General features: G+C 34.9%; 1 protein-coding gene across 6 annotated transcripts in view; it reads left to right on the forward strand.

Moving 5' to 3' along the window:
• LOC144443220 (rho guanine nucleotide exchange factor 28-like) overlaps positions 1 to 22098 on the forward strand; it is a 162639-nt gene that overhangs the window by 100688 nt on the left and 39853 nt on the right. For all 6 annotated transcript variants that reach the window (XM_078132631.1, XM_078132629.1, XM_078132630.1 and 3 more), the window contains 3 exons: positions 852 to 939; positions 2934 to 3348; positions 6458 to 6612. In XM_078132631.1, the coding sequence (XP_077988757.1) occupies positions 852 to 939; positions 2934 to 3348; positions 6458 to 6612 (658 nt within the window). The remainder of the gene's footprint in view (positions 1 to 851; positions 940 to 2933; positions 3349 to 6457; positions 6613 to 22098) is intronic.

A 22098-nucleotide genomic window follows, 5' to 3' on the forward strand; every position in this document is an offset into this window, starting at 1 on the left:
GAGCTGTGGACTCCAAATATTGAGTGTATATTTGTGTGTTACCTTTTCAATTCATCATGGGAAGGTAGTATGTCGATTTATTTTTTGAAATATGGATGTATTCATTACCACCTGTCCATCGTTCAAATTCATCACTCAATATATGGAAGCTGTAGGGTATGCAAATGTATGTGTATGTTTTGTATCAGTCTCTACTATCTATCGGAATTGCAGCAGCATCTCCCAAAATTGCCATTTTCAGGCACTGTCACAGGCTGTCGTTTATGTTGACAAAACAACATTGTCAAGCCCAATACCCTAGTCATTGTGGTTGTAATATTTAGCAATTTTTTATTTGTTTTTATCAGCTGACTTTCTTTGTTGTTGTATTAGTGTAGGTGTATGTCAATGCCCTGTGATTGAGCTCTGTTACACAACCCCACAATTGTGCATAGTTCAAGTAGTAGTAGTAGTTGTTGTTGTTGTTGTTGTTGTACGGAGTTGAATGGCTGCACAGTACCAGATGTACTCTGTATTTCAGGTTGGAATATGACATTGCGCTAGCTGGGGAACCAGTTTCATCTTCTGTATTTGTCATTTTAGACTTCGAAAACTTGTTGATTTATAAAGCAGTATTTTGGGGGTATTGACCCTTTACAAATGTAAGGGCTATCAACTCTTTGTAATTCGGCCTTTAAAGGGTGAAATTTCACACCTTAAATGTTTAATCGAAGTGTTCACATGCTGCCAATTTTTATTGATTTCATTTAAAGTAAAAGTCACAATAACACCACTTTTCCTGTTTCATCAGAAATTAATACTTTCAATGATCTCATCGCTAATCTTCCTGTTATTTGTTTCTCGTTTGAAAGGATCTACGGAAGGAAAGCCTTTCCCGACTTAGTACCTCCTGTCCCTCTCTGGCAGACAGTCTAGATATTGATCCATTTGGAGGCACAAGTAAGTATAACAGTAGATGGTTTATAAGGGGTGATGGGGTGGGGGTGGGGGAGTGGGGGGTTATTAAAGCCACACTAGCTGTAACTGGAACATTACATTTTCAATCTGACAACCAACAAATGTTCACTTCAAAATTGTTGAAATATAAATAATTAGATTTTGTACATGTTCTAATTAGAGGTACAACAACAGGTTGAAATCGTGATCACATTGAGGGCGGTGGTTTTAGGGTGGAGACCCCAAAATCAATTTGATTGGATTCATTGTACCATGATGTGTACTGTGATACACAAGTACATTTACCAAAATGTGATTCAATACTGTTTAGGATATACAATATTATGATTAAGTCATTATATCTAACAAAACAGTTTGAAAAAATGGTCCAGTTGCAACTAATGCAGCTTTAAGGGGTAGAATCTGTAACTTTGTGGTTTTTTTTTATTGAAATGTCCATATATGTTATTCCAAGTACTCAAAAGCTTTTAGTACAATTTTGTCTACCAACTAGTAGAAAGCTCACCAGTCAAAATGACATCATGACATAAATTTTGTAAAATTTAATATTTATTTACAGAATTAGTCATATTTATTTATTCATGTAGAATATATTATATTGCTGCTTTGTTGTTGTTGTTGTTGTTGTTGTTGTTGTTGTTGTTGTTGTTCAGTTGTGCTATAGGCATTGCTAAGTGTGTGTGTGTGTGTGTGTGTGTGTGTGTGTGTGTGTGTGTGTGTGTGTGTGTCTGTGTAAACAACTTAAAGTCAACAACTGCTGGACTGATTGCTTTGATATTTGGTGGTCATGTTACTTTGGGTGGCTAGTTGGGAAATTGTTCAAATGAAAATGATCGTATCAGAGATGTGCGTTTTGGGTCAAAAAATGTCAACAAAACTGACAAAATACTGAATTTTACCAGATTGTGTCTGTGTTTGTATTTTATGTTGTGAAATGTTGAAATTTTTTACCAATGAGTTTGTAAAGTGTGGTTATTAGTTTTACAAGTTTATTGTGAAAACTCTGCTGATATGTTTCTGATATGTTTGTATTATAATTGACTCACTTCTGTGGGAATTCTGAACTACAGTATGTGGTCGTAATTCAAGCTTTATTGAATTCTTCTGTACCTATGCCATGTGTGTTATACCACTGTGGCAGTCCAGGTCTCAGTTTGCCACGATAGACACAAACTAAAACTATTGTTGCAACATGTTGATATAAGCTATTGAATGGACGTTTGCAATTGTACTCACAATAAGGTGGTGTTTCTGGTGACATTCGTGATCTTACAATGTACATTTTCGGGGACTTCCAATGTTTACACTAACTTGATCACAGAGTGATTAGATTCACACAACAGAAGCATCTCTGTTATCTAGTTTTTAGTTTTTAGTTTGTGACTATCTTAGTAAACAGAGCCTGCGATTTCCAGAGTAGTTTGCTATTTTGTTTAGTATGGACTGTTGTCAGTCCTGTTATTTTTTCGAATTCATCACATTTTGAAAAGAGCACCAAGACCTATCATTATCAGAACATAACAGTTAACAAGCCAATAATGAAAATTGATCCAATTTAAGTCTCACTTTCTTCGTTGATGAGAGGGTGTACAAATGATAACTACCTTTCAAGGTTCTAACACATCAATATGAATTTGGCATGGGTTATGACCATTTATGTAAAGGTCAACCAATTGTGGTGAGAGGGGTTATGGGAATTGAATTCTGTCACGTTTAATGTTTGTAGACATGTTTCATGTTTAAAGGGACACACACTGAGTTTATATGATTTGGGGAACCGATGTAATTTGCAAGTACCCTTAGAATATATACACCAAAAATTATGCCCAAAATTGTATAAACTCACTCTGTGCCCTTCAATGCCATATAGGTGACATGCTTTATGAAAAACATTCCCAGATTTGTTACTTACAACCAACTCTGTGTTTTGAATATATTTGAAATTACAAAAAAAAAACTTGTCTGTTTTTCATAAGATATTCAACCTGCCAACTCCATGGTTACCGTATCGCAGTACAGTGACGACGATGATGACTCATCACCATGTAATCTGAGCCAAGGAGAGAGGGAAGATGCAACAAACGCTAACACTGCCCATTCTGATTCCCAAATACGCATTTATGTCAACGACGTGACGGTAGATAGCAGTTGTACAGACTATACAGCTGATGAAGCTAAGGATACACTAAGTAGTCTTGATAACCGTAAACATAGCAGTAGTAGAAATACCAACAGAGACCGAGATAATCATGGCTGGGGGGCACCCATTCCTGCTTCCCCAAAGAAGAAGAAACCCAGGAGACACAGTTGGTGTCCTGTCTCAGAAAAAGTTGTGAAAACACGGAAGAAGAGTTACGAAGAAGAGGATACATTGTTTACATCTGACAGACGGTAAGGCGCTCTCTCTCGCTCTCTCTTCTCTCTCTCTCTCTCTCTCTCTCTCTCTCTCTCTCTCTCTCTCTCTCTCTCTCTCTCTCTCTCTCTCTCTCGCTCTCTCTCTCTCTCTCTCTCACTCTCACTCACTTACTCTGTCTCTGTCTCTCACTCTGTCTCTGTCTCTGTCTGTCTCTCTCTCTCTCACTCACTCACTCACTCACTCTGTCTCTCTCTCTCTCACTCTCTCACTCTGTCTCTGTCTCTGTCTCAGTCTCTGTCTCTGTCTCTGTCTCTGTCTCTCTCTCAATCTCTCTCTCTCTCTCTCTCTCTCTCTCTCTCATATTTATGAGTGGCAGATAATGAGGGTTTCTCTTTCTTTTTAGATATAAAAAAATTAGATATTACAAAATTAAAAAAATTCCAGTTTTCTCTGTTTAGGTAAGATAAAACTGTGTTGTTACACTATAGGCCTGATTTCAATGTTTATGGTTCCACATTGGTAGTTCACATACCTCATAAAAATAACAACCAAAAAGCAACAACAAATAATACACTAAACAATAAAACAAAATCACAAGACTTTATGTTAGATAAACATGAATAGTATTGTGCTACATTTTGTACCTCAACCGAGTTGGGTTGAAGCATGAATTTAGCACCCACTCCCCTTCTAGGTTACCTCAACCGATGCCACTTCTTACATAAAAATTCTCAATTTGTTTGGTTTTACTTCATAGTCATATCTGTTACTCAACTGAGAAATACAATTTAATTATTTATTCATATAATTTCTTCCGTTTTACAAAAGTAACAAGTTATTTTCACAACCACGAGGCAATTCAAACTGTTTTTGTACTCAATTCTTACCGTAACTTTCAAAAGACATCAAAATTTTTACAGTGTTTCTTTTTTTTGAAATCTTTATTGTGCAGTCATTTAAAATTAAGTATTTGGTATTAAGATCATAGGAATACAAGTTTGTGCTGGCCTACTACTAGGATATACTGCCCTCTGTCAGGTTTGATACACAATGTTTTCATGACAAATTTGTGTTGAAATTTGAAAGTGACATTTACTTTAAAATGGCACAAGCTGAATTTACAAGGTTTTACTCACATGAAAATAATTAATAAATCCACATTCCAGTATAACGTTAATGCTAATGCATGTCTTCTATAACATTATGATTGTCTTCTGGCATGAGGTTTTTGCATTTTAGAATCAAACTCTTGTTTATAAACACCCCAAAAAGAAATGACTGCAATATGCATGCATATAGTGAAGTAAAGTCAGATGAGTGTAATAGGGCATTACTCTTTCTGAAACCTAATATCAAGATTTTAGTCAAGTGTGAAGTGTCATCAACCCTTTTGTGTTGAACAGCTGTGGTGCAGTAGCATGAACAGCACCCTCTCTGGTGGCAAAAAAGGTTTCTTTTGTTTGAAATAAGCTCATGCTACTTATGTGTATAATATATTTTTAGAACCAAATGAATCAATCAGCTGAACAAACAACATGATTTGTGTGATATAAAGAGAGTAGAAAATCTACTAATGAACATGCTTGCCACCATCAGTATTTTACTAGCCTCTCAGTTTGTGCCTGTATGTTTTAAAATTCCGACAACATTGGAAATATGCATGGCTGTGAATGACTAAATAGGTAGTGAGTCAGAACCGTGAGCTGTATGCTTCAGTGAAACTGAATTCGTTGAAGTGAGGTCTCTGTATCTGATGTGTCCTAGGCTGTGACTTAAATGATAGATACCTACAATTTTCACTCTCAAAATATTTTTAGCGTCAGAACAGTTCACCAGGTAGGCCAGCTGTAGAGTATTATATTCAATAACCTTACAGTTTACAGATGTGACTTCAGGTGGCATGTCTCTTTTTTTTCCAGACTGACATTTCCCAGTTTAGTACATGGCCGTCACATGTCATATAGCATCCCCCAGGCAGCTGGGCCTAATATCTGTCTCTAGTGTTATTTCAATATTGAATCATCTTTCACTTGACGGGACCTCATCGATATAGTCTTCATTTTAGCGTTTTTTCCCCCTATTTTTGTTTTGTATGAAAATCATTATTATTTTAACGACATTAGCATATTGAATCCTTATTAATTATCAACATACCTGTCTGCCAATAGAAATTATTATACGAATTATAGTACAGAATTTTAGATACAGAAAATTTCATCTTTTAGTAATAGATACATTTTGTTGGAATGATGAGTGTGCATTATGTTTGTAGCTAGTACATAGGGTGAATACTATAAGCAGGTCATATGATTTAAGTAGATATTCATTATAACAAATATAACCAAACTAAAAGTTAATACTCTATGCTGTATCTTTTATATAATATGTGACTTACTGTTAATTAACCTAGATATTTTCGCCACTAGGAAATTTTGCGATTTTACAGTCTTCAACTAGTCAGTTCCTGAAGACTGATTTTAGTAATTACCAGACTAGTACATCGTGTTCATGTGCAAGAAGGCATTTTAATAGTCTACTGCCTATTTTTGCATTTGTTGTCCAGCAAAACAAGCGATCTGTAGTGAAAATTTCCAGGTTTAAAGTATTTCTATGGTAAACAGAATTCTTGGGTTCTATTGCGGGTTTGGGAGCATGAAATCTTATTTATTTGCGTATATTTGCATATTTTGTACTTTGATTTGGACAGGGAACCCTAGTAACGGGTGGGGGGGGGGATATGTAGTAAAACTTGCATACACTTCAGTGTATATCTAGTCCACAATTTAATGGGGGGGGGGGGGGGACGACGATGGCCAAAATAGATACCTTGGGTGTCTCAGGTAGACTTCATCTACTTAACACCCTTTATGGGAACACTGAGCACTTTAATATTGGAATGGCAGATATAAGTATGATGTGAAAGACAATAATTTTCATATTTTTTAAATTTGATATGTGATGGGGGGGGGGGGGGGTTAGAAGGATGGAAACAAAATATAGATAACCTGGATGTCTCAGGTAGATTATATTACTTAACACCCTTTAGGAAAGCACCCAGTACTTTAATATTAGATTACCGGATATAATATGTATGATGTGATAGACAAGAATTTTCATATTTTTTTTATGTCTTCCTGTTTTTAGCATGAGTTCCAGCAGTTCAGAAGATGATGTCGATGATAGCAGTAAGGAGAGTAGTAATGGCAGTGAAGAAGAATATCACGATGCTGCCGATACAGTGATATCTCACACGGATAATACAATGTCCACTAACAAACGGGATAGCAGATTGCAGCCCAGTAAGTTTGTTTACTTTCATAATTATACCTTTATCAGTGATCTCTGCCAAATTATCAAAATATCAGATTATGGTCTTTCTATGTGTCAAACTTTGTGATTTTTTTGCAAATGTATTTATTTTTAATTATCTGTCATTCTTAAGTGACCTTTATTGTGCCTTGTTTGTTTACTATTGAGGTATACCGTCCGAATTTAAAAAAAAAAGACAACATTTGCAGATACTTCAAAGGATATTATAGCATTTGTTGTATCTAGTCTTGTGTTCAATTGTACTGTAATGTGGAGTTTAGGGGCAAGATTCATGTAGGATAGAAAACTAAAACTTTTAGTTTGGGTGTGTGTGTGTGTGTGTGTGTGTGTGTGTGTGTGCGTGTGTGTGTGTGTGTGTGCGTGTATGTGTGTGTGTGTGTGTGTGTGTGTGTGTGTGTGTGTGTTTGAGGGGATGGGAGAGAATTTTCACTATAGTAAATGCATGGCACTAAAATACAGGTTGGGTACAAGGGCTTAATATTCATTGTACTACATACTACATTTTACTTCATACTGATTTAAAATTGATTGTGCTGTCTGTAACAATCATTATCAATTTTGGTCGATTGAGTGAAAAGGGGTGATCTGATGCCTAAATAAAAGATTTTAATTTTTTATCCTACATTGAACTATTGATCTCGCCCCTTCACCAGACTACACACGACTTGTGCTAATGTGATGGAACTGTAGTTAGCTGAATTCACATCTACTATCTAGAACACATACAATCCTTCAATACATTGTTTAATTATACATGGCTGCAATACAAATCACAACTGGTCACCCCTAATTCACACACAATACGCTATAGAGGGCACACTGCAGTTGAAAAGTCTATTTTTGCCATGTTTAATTAACGTGTCAGCTTTCATGATGAAATTGCCAATTTGAAAATTTTGGAAAAATTTGCTGTAAATTAATTATTAAACAATGTCGTGTTGTACAGAGGCAATACCATGTTCTATGTTTTCTTCTGAATTGTATACATCTACAACTTACAAGGTACTCTGTATTCCAAAATTCTGTTGTAGTCATGTAATTAATTAATTATGTATGCCATGTCACACAAACCTTCCACACATCATTCAATCACTGTAGGGTGCCTTGCATCAGGGAGGAAAAGGTCTGGTATAAACTATGCCGGTTTAACGGATGACCTTCCACTTTGATTAACTATACTCTTTTTTAAGAGGTATTAATAGTGGACCAAAAATGCTAAAATTTTGATCATAAAAAGTCGACAGTCGTTGAATAGGATACAAATCATGTTGAACATCCATGGAAAGATTTCAACAAGAATAGTGGTCTTTTTTTATGAGAGTCTTTTGATAGATGTGGCAGTCTTAGGTTACACCTCGTATGAAATGTACTCCTGTAATAGTAGGCTGATACATAATATTAAATTTCGTAGAGAACCGTGGTATGAGTTATTGGGACGACTTTGATGAAAGCAAGTAATGAATTACTACATGTTATTGTCATAGAGTTGTTATATAGTCTTTTGTGTGGATGTGACTGATTTCACTTCCTAAATTATGGAGTGAAGGTGAGCATGTAAAATTACGTGATATATTTGGGTTGTTAAATTGTGATTAAGGAGACCGCCATGCATGATGAGGTCAGATATGTAACGTTACAGGTCAAATGTTGGTGTTAGAATTCAATACTACCTACACACGTGCCATCTGATTATTGAAATGCTGTCTGTTACTATTTCTGATCCGTGCTGAGAATGCGCTGGGTTGGTGAATATTTTTAGTGGCTGGAATTCTCTCTGCGCTATTGATTCACAAAGTCAGTACATTGAATACTGCAGTAGCAATGTCCTGGAGCGTAGTTCACTTGTGTGTGTCACTGTATGACGATATTATACAAACCATGGATCGGTAAACCTGTGAGGGAGGGAACCAAGAATGCTGGCTATCTATGAGTCTGTCCTGCTGGCGAATTTTAACCATGCCAAACAAATTGAAAAGGAGGGCTTCTAAAGTCTGGAAAAGCTTTCGAAATTTGGGCCAACCTGAGAGGGGGTCATCCCAACGAGAATATCAGACAATATACGAAAACGACAGTGACAATGGCTGTGAGGGTTAGTGTAGTCCGTTTTTTCTTTTGGAGTGTCATTTACATGTAGATACATACTTTCATAGTGTAGAACAATTCTATGGTATGTAGACCTGCTACTTACATATTTCAGTGACTTTTTTTTTGAGGTTTATGAAGAGAGATAGTTTGTAGTCATAATGTAGGTAAAATCTTTAGATTATAAAAGCTCCATCTTCCTCCAAAATAGGAATTTGAAAACTTGAGGATGAAATACAGCCATACATATTATTATAGATTTATATAGCCACAAATTGACCTTGCTTTTTAAAATCTGTGTCTGGAAGTGTATTGAGATGAACCATGTCTGTCGTTGAGCAGACTCAGAATTTTGTCTGTGGATACGTTAGTAACATGGGGCAGCTGTCTGGGTTTGATACTAAAAGCAAACACACATAATACCAGTTCAAGAGAACCAACTCTAGTCATCAGCAATCTAATGTGTATAATCAATCACTCGAAAAAATTCCACTGTTTTTGTAATTTTTTTAGTACGTATTCAGACTGAAAGTAAAAACCCCAGGTTATTGTTTTCTGTGTATTCTATGTTACTGTACAAAAATAAACGATTTTAGTCCTACAAATATTAAAATCCTTTGTGTTCTGCATGTCTAAAATATCCAATATCCAAATTTGAATGGTTGGTTTCAATTAACAGTCATGGCATGTTGTAGCATAGACATCAACACCTTCTATACAGGCACTTTGACGGGTTAGTGTGAAATGAACACAATGTGGTCATTTTGAATGGCCACTCAGTAAATGGTATATTTCAGAGGTCTAACAGTGTTAATTAGACACATAAACAAATGTAGCTGTTCATGACAAGTGCTATTGACATTGAGGGGAAATATAGACATGATATATTGTAATTGACATTGAGGGGAAATATAGACATGATATATTGACATTGAGGGGAAATATAGACATTATATTGACATTGAGGGGAAATATAGACATTATGTATTGTTATTGATGGGAAATATAGACATTATATATTGACATTGATGGGAAATATAGACATTATATATTGTAATTGACATTGGGGGGAAATATAGACATTATATTGACATTGAGGGGAAATATAGACATTATATATTGTAATTGACATTGGGGGAAATATAGACATTATATTAACATTGAGGGGAAATATAGACATTATATTGACATTGAGGGGTAATATAGACATTATATTGACATTGAGGGGAAATATAGACATTATATTGACATTGAGGGGTAATATAGACATATTGACATTGAGGGGTAATATAGTCATATTGACATTGAGGGGTAATATAGACATATTGACATTGAGGGGAAATATTAGACATTATATATTGTTATTGACAATGAGGGGAAATATAGACATCTATATCATTTTCACCTCAAATTGTGTGATTCAGTGTGTCAGTAATTGTAGATAGATGGCGTTCAGACAATATATTCTATGGCTGTTACCCAATGAATACAAATTACAGTATCTTTCTACCCCCTAGGCTCTGACTAGCACATGAAATTAAGTCAACATTGTCATTTCGTTCAATAATTCATGATTTTCATTTGTCAATAACGTAGGAGATTGTAGAGATATTGTCCAACACCTACAATATTTCATTAGACTAATTAGTGTTCAGCTGTGATATGGTTGTATGTATTACACCATGCTACATGTTAAGAGGACTTTTACACCATTGGAAATAAAATTTCGATGATATTTTTTGTTTCAAATGAAGATTTATAAATGCTATTGTATGTACTGAAACATCAGCAGTAATAGAAAGATTGCTGGCAGAGCAGTTAGTAAGAGTTAGGCAAATCAAATCAAATCAAACCAAATCAAATTTATGATTAAATAATTCATTAACATACTTTTTAGGAGCACCCACAATGTTCCAGTGACACCAGAACCATGGCAAAAATACGCATAATGCAAGCTTGTCAATCATATATGGATATGCTGTGCTCTTTTCAGGGCAAGATATACACTAGTATGTATGAACCCAGAGTCCTTAAACATTCATTCTTGCATGTAATCACAAGTTATATCAACACTTATGTTTTATATTTGTAACTATAGAATCTGTCTACATTTTTTCGTAACATTATCATTGCACCATGTACTTTACTAGAGTGCGTTTGCCCTGCTCCCCTTGTATGTAATTTTTTAGCTTTTTAAATTCTGACAGGTTTCAACGGGAATAAATGTTCCATAAAAGAGATATCGTGAATAATTGTCTTCAAATTGAAGATAAACGGTATGATTATAACTGTAATTTTGTGGCCAAATAGGTCATTTTTGGTTTTCAAAATGTAAGCTCCAAACCCAGCAAGTTTAATACTGTGATGCATTGTTGACTAAATAGTAACGTGTCAGACAGTATATGACCTTAATATTGCACTGCGACCTCTAGTGGTGAGATTAAGAGATGTCGATTAAAGGAATACATCATAATCATGCTAATGGTGGGAAGTTAGAAGTAAGATTTGTGTCTGCGTTATGAAATTCAGGAGTCACTTATTTATAAAATATGAGTTTTATATCTATTCATATTTAATAATAACAGATCGATTATGAAATAATCTGTTTAGTATCATGAATAATTAAATGAAAATTAAATGTAACCTGCTTCAGAAAAGTTATATTCGCATTTTCAAAAATCAGATGCTCGTTCATTTCTAATATATAGTCTGCAAGAGAGTATGCACCAACCAAAAAATAATGATAGTTTGATTCCATTGTCTGTCCAATTAGCTCTTACAAATGACAGAATACAAAAGTACAAGAATATGGTGTGTGTCTGTCTAGTAGTGTACACATAACTTTGTGACAGATTTGTATCTCATGAAGGTATTGCGGGAATGGTGGCCATTAATTTCTGTAAAATTAAAGTGGCCATGTGGATGAGGATTTAGTATTTATTTTGGATTTTTGATTTATAAAACAATTGCTTCATACTTGAAAAACCTACGTGATATTACATAGACAAAGTCATTCAATACCTTGTAAAAATTTAAAAAAACATGCAAAAAGTTTGTTATTGTACATACAATAACGAACTTTTTGCATGTTCATTAATCTTTATCGAGTTATAAACAAGGACTTGGCATACGTTGTTTCACAATGATTTTTCAAGTAGGAAGCCATGATAAAATTGTTTTATAAATTACAAATCCAAAATAACTACCCAGTCCTCATCCATATGGCTACTCTAATACTAGCAGTACTGAGTATCATTTCTTAATTGAGAGACGATTCAAGTGTCTAGATCCAGTTTTACCGAGAGGATAAATCTTCTGTTGATGTTAATGTACTGGGACCACACATGATAAAATGTAAAAAAAAATAAAATCTCTGAAATATAGAAATATCATACAAGTGTGTACCATGCAACCTACAAAGCAGCTGATGATCCTGGCTTCTATATAGCATAAAAAAGTATCTAGGGTACTATGTCAAAATACTGTCTAGGGTACTATGTCAGCAGAGAAGACTTTTTTGATTCAGCACTAAGAAAAGTGATGTCACTAGGTCAAAGAACTATGGCTTTCATGACAAGTAATATATATCATATGTTGAGAACTCCTCCCCTGCCACGTGGAGACTGCAAGGTCTGGGCAGGATGAGTTACTCTTAAACAGATGTTTCTCATCATAATTAATTTTAACACAATACCAAGTTATATTAGAAAGATGAGTAGCCACGAGAGTCTGTCTGTCTTGTCAAAAGGCCACGAGTATATGTTTGGTGCCCCAGTATTGGTAGGGTGAAAATCACACATCTTGTACAGCTTGAAGGTATGAATTAAGATGCTATTATATCAAGTACTTCAACACCTTTTTTTACCCCCTTCCTTCTTGTGAACTCTACTAGAAGATGTCTATTGGGGGATATATAATGAGACAAAGCGATCTCAGTTGAGATAGGGTTGACATTTGTAATCCGTTGTTAAATGTCAAAAGACTATCGTAACGTAACCCTATCAACTAAATTTGCATAAGGTGGGAGTCTAGGAACTGATCATACTAGAATAGGGAACCTGCAAAACCGCCATGTTGAATGTTGCATCATGGGGAATGTGATAATAAATACTTATCAGTTAGTATTGTAAACAGTGTTGATACATTATTTGTAACCACAAATAATCAATTCATAGTTACCCTGACCTTTGTAGGAGGTTTATTTTATCAGTAGCTCCAGATTAGGTTGTATACGATAACCACAGATAATCCCATAGTCCTTTGTGTCTGAGCATGCTCAGTCAAGATTGCAAGTTCCCTATTGGATTCATAATCAAATTTGAAAGAGACATGGTCTGTAGCTTGTAAGTATGTTTTGTGATTTTTGTTTCCAAATAAAAGGTTACTGTACTCATATTTCACCATTCGCTATCATTTCTCTAAACACCAGCACCACTAGCAAAACTCCCATTGTGTTGACAACTGTGAATCATTATATTCAATACAGTATGGGAATACAGTAACACAGTTAATACAATGGGGAGTTTTGCCAGTGACTTCCAGTCATTACACAAGTAATATAGTGAAGGGTAAAATTTAAATAACTTTATTTGGAAATAAAAATGATGAAAAATACTTACAAGTTGCAGACCGTTTCCCTTTAGGCTTGAACCCAATATGGTAACATGGTATTGCTTTCATAAAATCTGTTCGTCCAGTGATAATGGTAGAGTTTAAATTTAAGACTGTAGTGAATAGAGAAGGTTAAAAGAAAACAAGGTTTAATGGAGATCTGTATCTCTCATGGTTGAAGTATAATTTCATTTGGGAATCTAGTCATGATAAATTATGTAGGATGTATGTCCTGCTATTGAAATGACAAGCCTGGAAAACAAATCTTGATCAAGTGTTTGTATAGTATTACATGCTTTGAATGTTACATATGATGTCTAGTCTAGATGCTATCCGTGGCATCAAATCTCAAGATCTCTCTTTACGTCTAGCTCAATGAGGTCGTGAATTGAAATTTCAAATTCAACTGAAGTCACCCACACAATGTCTTTGTTTAGTAAATCACAGAATTCTGCCCAATGATAAGTTAGTGTGTATTGAGGACAGTTATGTAATGTCCAAATATGGTACAGTGATGTCCAAATATGGTACAGTAATGTCCAAATATGGTATATTTTGTCATCTCACATGTCTCAGGACAGTACTTATACACAATTTACATCATTCTAAGAGTTGGGCTTTACTTATTAGTATATATGAACAACTTTTGGCTCATGATTTCTCAGTGAGCTTGATGGGGTGAAGAGATGATTCAATACCACAGGGTGACATCTAAGACTGTATGATATCAGATACCCAGCTGGTCTCAAAGTCGAGATAGTACTGGAAGAAAACCCGAGACAAAAACCTCCTTCTCCTATCTGACTGATAAACATCAGGAAATAACAGAATCAGTACATAGACAAAAGTGAATGTGTTATTGTTTAAACTGACATATTTTAAATGTCATACATCCAGTAATAATCAGATGGTGATGGCTTCTTTACGTCAGCAACAAAACCAAGTAACATTATGTTGCCACGGTAATTAGAGTGTAGAACAAAATGTTAATGTCATCAACTTTGTCATTTGACTGACCCTGGGATGGCAAGGATGTAATACTTTGAGAATGACTACATGTATACATTATAAACTCATTTAAATGTCAGTTTACTATCCACAGACAAGTAATGCATGTCTTGTCTAATGGAAAACCAGTTGCCAGTGTCTGAAGGTTACAGGAGGGTTACCACAGTGATTGAAAAGCAAATCTGATCATGCTGATTTCTCTATGTTAACATTTGAACTCACAAAGATAATAAAATATGTCGTCCCAACATTGACATTTTAACACTCTGTCTATCATGAAATATTATAATAATACATGCTTGCAAGAATGCTTCATGGTTGTGTGTGACCCGTTCAATCTGTTCTGTGCCTCATGTCTTTATGTTTTACTTGGACTCTTTTTACAAATGATCACTTCCTATAGTTGACATTTGACATCTCATCAAACATGCAAATGTTGTCTAAATGTTGATATTTGAACACCAACAACTACCAATGAAAAATGTTGTTTCAACATCGATATTTGAACACCCAAAACTACCAATGAAAACTGTCATTTCAACATCGATATTTGAACACCCAAAACTACCAATGAAAACTGTCATTTCAACATTGATATTTGAGCACCAACAACTACCAATGAAAACTGTTGTTTCAACATTGATATTTGAACATCAACAACAACCAATGAAATATGTTGTCTCAACATTTGAACATCAATGAAAAATTTGTTTTATGTTTCTGTCCATCAAAATTTCCAAGTGAGCAGAACAATCAAGCAACAGTTTTAATAGTAATTTATGTGTGTATATTTAAGCTTGTGTTAAAACATCAATCTCGAGACTACGGTGAAAGACATCACTTGATGTATAAGTGATGGAGAATATATTGATGGTTCCAAGAATCAATAGGACAGTACAGTATAGTTACTTTGGAATGATAAATTGGAAACGAATGCAACATTTCGATCCATATAAGTTACTTTTGATTGATAGAAAAATAATGAATCTAAATGAGAGATTAGAAAGATAAGAATGGAGAAATCTGTGAACATGATATGCAACTGATAGGTTGTTATTGTACATTCAGAAACAATATGTAACATTACCTGACCCAAGAAAGACACGATGATTGAAATATGTATATATAATAATCTAGTTCTTATATGATACCAGTTACGATTACTATGATCATCTCCACTCACTATGTCTAGTCAAAGTCAAATATTTTACTGTTAATCTGACTAAACCCCATGCAGGGTGAACAGTAAACAGCGCATGTCAGTAGAAATCACATGGAGACGCGATAACGTCATCATGTTTATATGAACATTGTCAGGGGTAGCACATGTTTCTGTGCTAGAGTAACGACTTTGACTAGATGTAGTGAGTGGAGATGTATTGTAACTCATATCGTATAGGAACTAGACTATATATTATGAGAGATATCTGACTTCTGACAAGCAGACCTAATGGATACACATGGAAACCTAGTGTCTACGTGAAGTTAGTTTTCTCGCTTTTCAGAGTATGATGTTAAAGTGTGGATGTGTCAGATGTGATGTAAACTATATACGTTGTGTTGAGTCATGATGGGCGAATGGTTAGAGTGGCCGGCTGTGAATCTGCAAGTTGCAGATTTGAGCCCTGTCACTGCTGTTGTTTCTGAATGGCTAAAGTCCTTGGGCAAGATTTGAACAATTGTGCCTCAATCAACCCAGCTGTTTGGGGACCTGGTAGGATAGAGGTTGCAATGTGAATGCTTTAATCCTATGAACTTATAAAGACTGCAATGGATTGTATGCTTCCGAGGGAGTTGAGGAAATATAAAGGGGGAAATAATTATAAAGCGCTTCGAGCACAAAGTGGGAAAGCACTATATAAAAATCAACATTATTATAATTATTATTATTACAGCTCAGAGTCATGTAGTAAAAATGGGAAATTACTGAAAATATAAAATACTGGGAGACGATAGTAAACTTGATCCCACAACATGGGAGTAATGGCATATAGATATACTGAAATATGTCAGGAGTGATAGTTAAAATGAAAAATAACTTTCAAACTTGACAATAAACTTGACAATAAACTTGACAATAAACTAGGAAAGGTTCCATAAAAGTTAAAAATATTCAAACCTTGTAATAAAGTTTAATATGATGGGTTTGATGAGTTGTTATGACACTTGGTAGTTGATTTAATCAACATCAAGAATTTGGTGAATTTTGTGGCTTTGACCTCAGTGTTAGATTTGATGTCAATATTACATGTCAATAACATTCAACAACGTGCTCAGACTGTCTGATATTTCTAACAACTATGATATCTGTAACTGTGGTAGAAAAGTTGGTATTTTGTATCAGCAGTGTCAGGATTTGTTTTCAGACTATCTGAAATCCATAACAACGATGATAATGGCCTTGGCAACTGCAACTGAGTTATAGAAGTTGGTATTGTGCATCTAAATGTTAGTTTTCTTATTAAAGCACAGACTATCTGCTACCAACCATGATAATGGCCTTGGCAACTGCAACTGAGTTTAATAGAAAAATTGGTATCTGTGCATCAAATGAATTTCCTCTCTAATCCGATGGCAACAACACGGACATAATTTATTTTTGTTGAAAGCTTGTTATGCTGTGTTCTATTTTTTCCATGAGTATAAAATACAGTTGCATGTCATTAAAAAAATAACTGCCAAACAGTAATTAATATCATAGTAGATTAGGTAGAGTCCAATGATTTCAGTCAAGTTTTTACTGTACTTCATATTTTTGTGTTTTTTGTGTCTTAGGGGCGTCATCGAAATCAAAAGCATCGTAATTACGCGTCGCTACGAGTAAAGACTAGTAACTACTAGTAGCTACGATGTACTACGAGAAACGGGAGATAATGAGGTGTGCAGGTTCATGAATAACTGACAATAGATAATAAGTTTACATTTCTTTGTTTCCCTTAACGATGTCGTCTTTACGCGTAGATACACGTAATTTTTTATCGCCAACACACAATAGATAGTGATTCTCACCTTCCATGTTTCCAATGATGACATCGTCTTCTATCGTAGTTGATCGTAGTTTGACATAATTTTCGATCGTCAAAGAAAACCACGTACTCAGCCAGTAATGTGCTGATGAAACTAGTACTGCACATGTTTTTATGAGTGCAAGTTCATGGGCGATATTCATTAAAAAAAAACAATAAGATATGCACGAAATCAAAGTTTCAATATTCAGTACAAACTAACAGTACAACTTACAAGCTCACGCTTGGCGGCCATGGTAGGGCCAAGAAATGCTGTTGAATTTCCGGGTTGCGGAAGTGCAGTTTTGACTTTTATATCATCGAATAACGGGATTTGTTTTATATATTCTAAAACAACAACTAATTTTTTATGTTTCTCAGTACAGTAACATTCCTAAATGATGGGGTTGAGTTGAGAAATCGCAATGTTCGGCAACACGTGGCGTGATGCATGATGTCGGTAGATATATAAACATAGAGACGCAAGTGATGAACGTATTCAGTTATTCGTAGCCCGAAATTTCGTTATATAAATGAAGTTTTTCCTCAAAATTTTGAAGAAACAAAACGTTTTTAGGTGACTTCTAAATCAATCAAATCAAACGATATATTAATGCGAGACAAGCTTTAGTTTTTAATTTGTTTTTGTGGACAATGTTCGATTTCGACTGACGAATCCTGCGACTAGAATCTAACACGATCAATGCACCGTTCAGCAGCCAGACGAAAATGGTCGACATGTTTGTTGACCAGCCGAGAAGTGCATAAGGAACTTGTGAGGCAGTCCGAATAAATAGATGTAAAATCCGACGTTTCGAATAAAAATTCTTCTTCAAGGTATTTTTAGGCAAGACATATTAGGTAAACATCTAAATATATCTGAAACACTTAGTTGACTTACTAGCCGACTGTACGAATGCCATAGAACTTAGAAGGCATCGAATGAATAACATTGAAAAAAGTAAGCGTGAAACTGATTTGCGCACAGGAAAGAAAATCTTTTTGTTTCGTTATTTTTTTCACGATGAAGACTACGCGTAAATGGTCGTAGTTTGGGCTCATGAATAACGGACAATAGGTGTTTACTTTTTATTGTCTACAACCTAAAGTACATGAATATGCGTTGAGACTTATGAATATTCACCGTAGTACATCGTAACTACTAGTAGTTACTAGTCTTTACTCGTAGCGACGCGTAATTACGATGCTTTTGATTTCGATGTCGTCCCTTATATATGTCACTGTTATGTGTTTTGTGTTTAATAGGGATAGGTTTGTGTAAAGAAGGAGGAGGTCTGAAGGATTATGTATAATACATTATTTATAACCCATCCACCCCTATATCTTAGTTGAACCCTATCATTTTCAGCTGTATGGCAGAGTCTATAAATAGTGTAATGGGGTGAATGGGTTATAGAGTGTTACTTCTCTTGTAATTGAAGTTTATAATGAATCATAGACTGACACTGACTCTAATTCACACAAGACTTGATATGATCAAAGAAGGTACCTAATTTGTCATGCATGTGTATCACATTTAGTTTTACAGTCATTGTAAATTGCAGCTAAAACTGCTTGTATTCTCTCATGTTTTGTGGACTGGAGAAAATCTGATAAGCTGTCCGCATGTGGAGGCTGATTAAAATCTTCCTAGTGGGAAGAAGGCAGTCACTCCCAGAACAACAAAATTGAAAACAAACATACAAAAGAAACTGTAAACGAAGGAATCGCGTCATAATTGTGCATCATGACTGGTTATGTTATTTCTGTTCTGTTATTTGTTCATTCAGGTGTCGTATGTGGACTTACCAAATAATACAGTACTTTATACTGTAAATAACATTTACAAAAAAAAGAGTCACATCCAGCCATCTGGCTTATAGGACACAAAGAATATCAAATTAAATACATAAATAAATAAATATCACATACGTCTTAGTTGTAAATAAAGGTTTTCCGACGGTTAAAAGGCCTTGTGTAAAACTGGTAGAGGTTTAAAAATATGATTAATTATATCATTGATGGTCAGACCATGTGTTCCTTTAGAGGCATACACAGTGACTTCATAGTAGAGGTATTTTATCGTATGGCAGTATCTTTATGTAGTAATCTGCTTCATAATGAGAATCCAGCATTGGAGAATGCATTGAACTGTTACTGTTACAACATGGTTTATAATTTTGTGTACAGATATATAAATAGAAAGTACAAGAATTATAACAAAAATTAGGATAGCCATTTTTGTAAAAGAATTATAATAAATTGTTATGTTATTAAATCCTTTTAAAAGAATGAATTTTGAAACCGCTGCTGACAAAAAAAAAATATCGTTGTATTGTGTCATCCATTTAAAATTGAGTGGTTTTACTTAAAAGTGTTGGTTTTTAGAGTATGGTGGAGTATATCGTGTTACAGAATGTAAAAATCTATTTTTGTAATCTCTTTCAAAAAGAAGAAGTGATTTTGAAGCTTGCCAGGCAGTATAATAATTTGTAAACTATCAGACTAAAGCATTACTACGTACGCAAATGGTATGGACGACTGATAAAATGATGGACAATACTATACAGCTTGGCTGCCAATAAAATATCAATTTAGCTTGCACAGTGACTGTCTTAAATAGATTCAGTGGTTTGCATGGCACAGATGAGAGATGGACGCATGCAGATATATGAAATGATAACAATATGGTTCAGATAAACCATGTCATCACTTGCCGTGTACAAAATATTTATGAGTCATACAAAATTCATATCAAAGCATACTTGACACAATTTGTTGACCCCTCCGCCTTCTGATTAGCTTTACCCTTTTCAGAAGTGGTATGTTCCAAGTGAAAGAAATGTCAGTACTGTATGCAGTGTATACCCAGTGTAAAGGAACTAGTCGCATGTGTCTGACTCCATAATGAGTTACCCTATCTAACATGAGATATCAGATAGGCATATTGAAAAAGCTGGCGGGCATAACTCTGTACTACTCATTAGCTGGGCGGCCTCCATTCTTTGTTTCTGTTTAATTGCTGCATTGTGAAGATGAGGTGTTGGTGGTCCATACTTCCTTTGAAACCCGAAAACAAAATGGATGTATCGATGTGCCGATCATATTACTAGCACTGTTAAAATTTGTGTGTGTTTTTTTGGGATGGAAATGAACTTGACAGCAACAAGCTTTGACAGCTGGTTGGATGGAATGGATATGTAATAATGGTATTGATATGGTGCTGTATGTGTTCTGATGGAAGGAATCTCAGCAGATATCTCCAGTGCCGGCTCTATTCCAGATATAGCCTTAGGAATCTTCGTCGATATCTTCAATGCCGGCTCCGTTCCAGATATAATCCTGGGAATAGGCATATTTCTGATTCTTGCCATGTGCCTGTTAGCATATCATTTTCAAGTCCTTCAAAAATCACCAGATTTAAACTGCAATGGTAAATTGTTTTTTTCCTTGGTTTTTTTCTCCTGCATCATGTGTTATGCATTTACTGACCTTGATTAGCTACTAAGACATGCAAGGGTTTCGTGTTGACATACATGTTAACCTGGATAGGTTCTTTCACAAATAGCTTTATGACTGTCATCAAACGTGATCACCCACATACATCTTGACACAATTTGCCATAATCTCATCGACCATAGCCTCAGGGCAAGAAATGAATGAATCCAATACCTTTATTGATATTAATAATTCACAGATGGACTTATTTACACTTGCTGTTTTCCAAATATGCTTGTGAATATTTTTATGAGATGAGATATTTTACTTCTATGCTGATAATTTACCCGCACAAAAAATGTACAGGTTTATATGCATCGACGTACAATTACTGTATTGATGCAGAATTCCTTATCACAAATGGAAGAACTGTGAATTGAGAGATTTTAATTCAGATTAACTCATTATATTTAAGGTACATATTTTATTATCAGATATTTGAGTCTGGCAGTAGATTTGAAGAGATATAATGTCTGCATACATTTCTAATAGTGCTTGCATCAGTTTCTCTGTTACAAAGTAAGGCGGCTTAATCATATCTCACTATGGTGGTGTTTGGGGGGGGGGGAACACATGAAAATATGGAGATTAGCTTTTCTTTAATCTGCATAAATTCCATCAGTCTCAACATGCCGCTTTCTCTGTGTTCTTACGGCAAGTCATGTTTATAAAAAAAAAATCCTAAATAATGTTTGCTATTTTCTATGCTCTTAAATGTCTGATTGAAAAAAAAATGTATAAACCAAACAGTTTTCAGGCTGTGTAGTGAAAAAATCCCCAGATTCGATGATAGCATTATTAAGAAATTGTTAAGATGTCTTCATTACACAAGTTATGTCAGTGTTTATATTTCATAATTCAATGAAATACTGAAATAAAAGTACTCACTTTAGAATTGAACAGATCAAAATTAGAGGAGAATGATTGTACTCGTAATTTTAATGAAAAGGAAATTTGACATTTGTATATCAAGAGAAGGTAGTTTACTTTCATTATCAGCCTATCTCTCTTTGCGTTCATTTCCTTTTATTTTCCACGTTCTTTCCCGGCTTTCCCATTCTTTCCCAGCTTTTCCATTCTTTCCCGGCAGAGTGAAACAGTTGTAGTTGTAGCATTATTTAGTATATTTTCCACATTGCCATCCTTAGCAAGTGTTGATTTGGACTTGAATCAAATTTACTAGTGATATCTTCCTTACATGTAAATTATAGTTCAACTTGATGATGACTGCAAACACAGCCATGCTTTTGA

Source organism: Glandiceps talaboti, chromosome 12, assembly GCF_964340395.1.
Source record: "Glandiceps talaboti chromosome 12, keGlaTala1.1, whole genome shotgun sequence".
In the NCBI taxonomy this organism is placed as follows: Eukaryota; Metazoa; Hemichordata; class Enteropneusta; family Spengelidae; genus Glandiceps; species Glandiceps talaboti.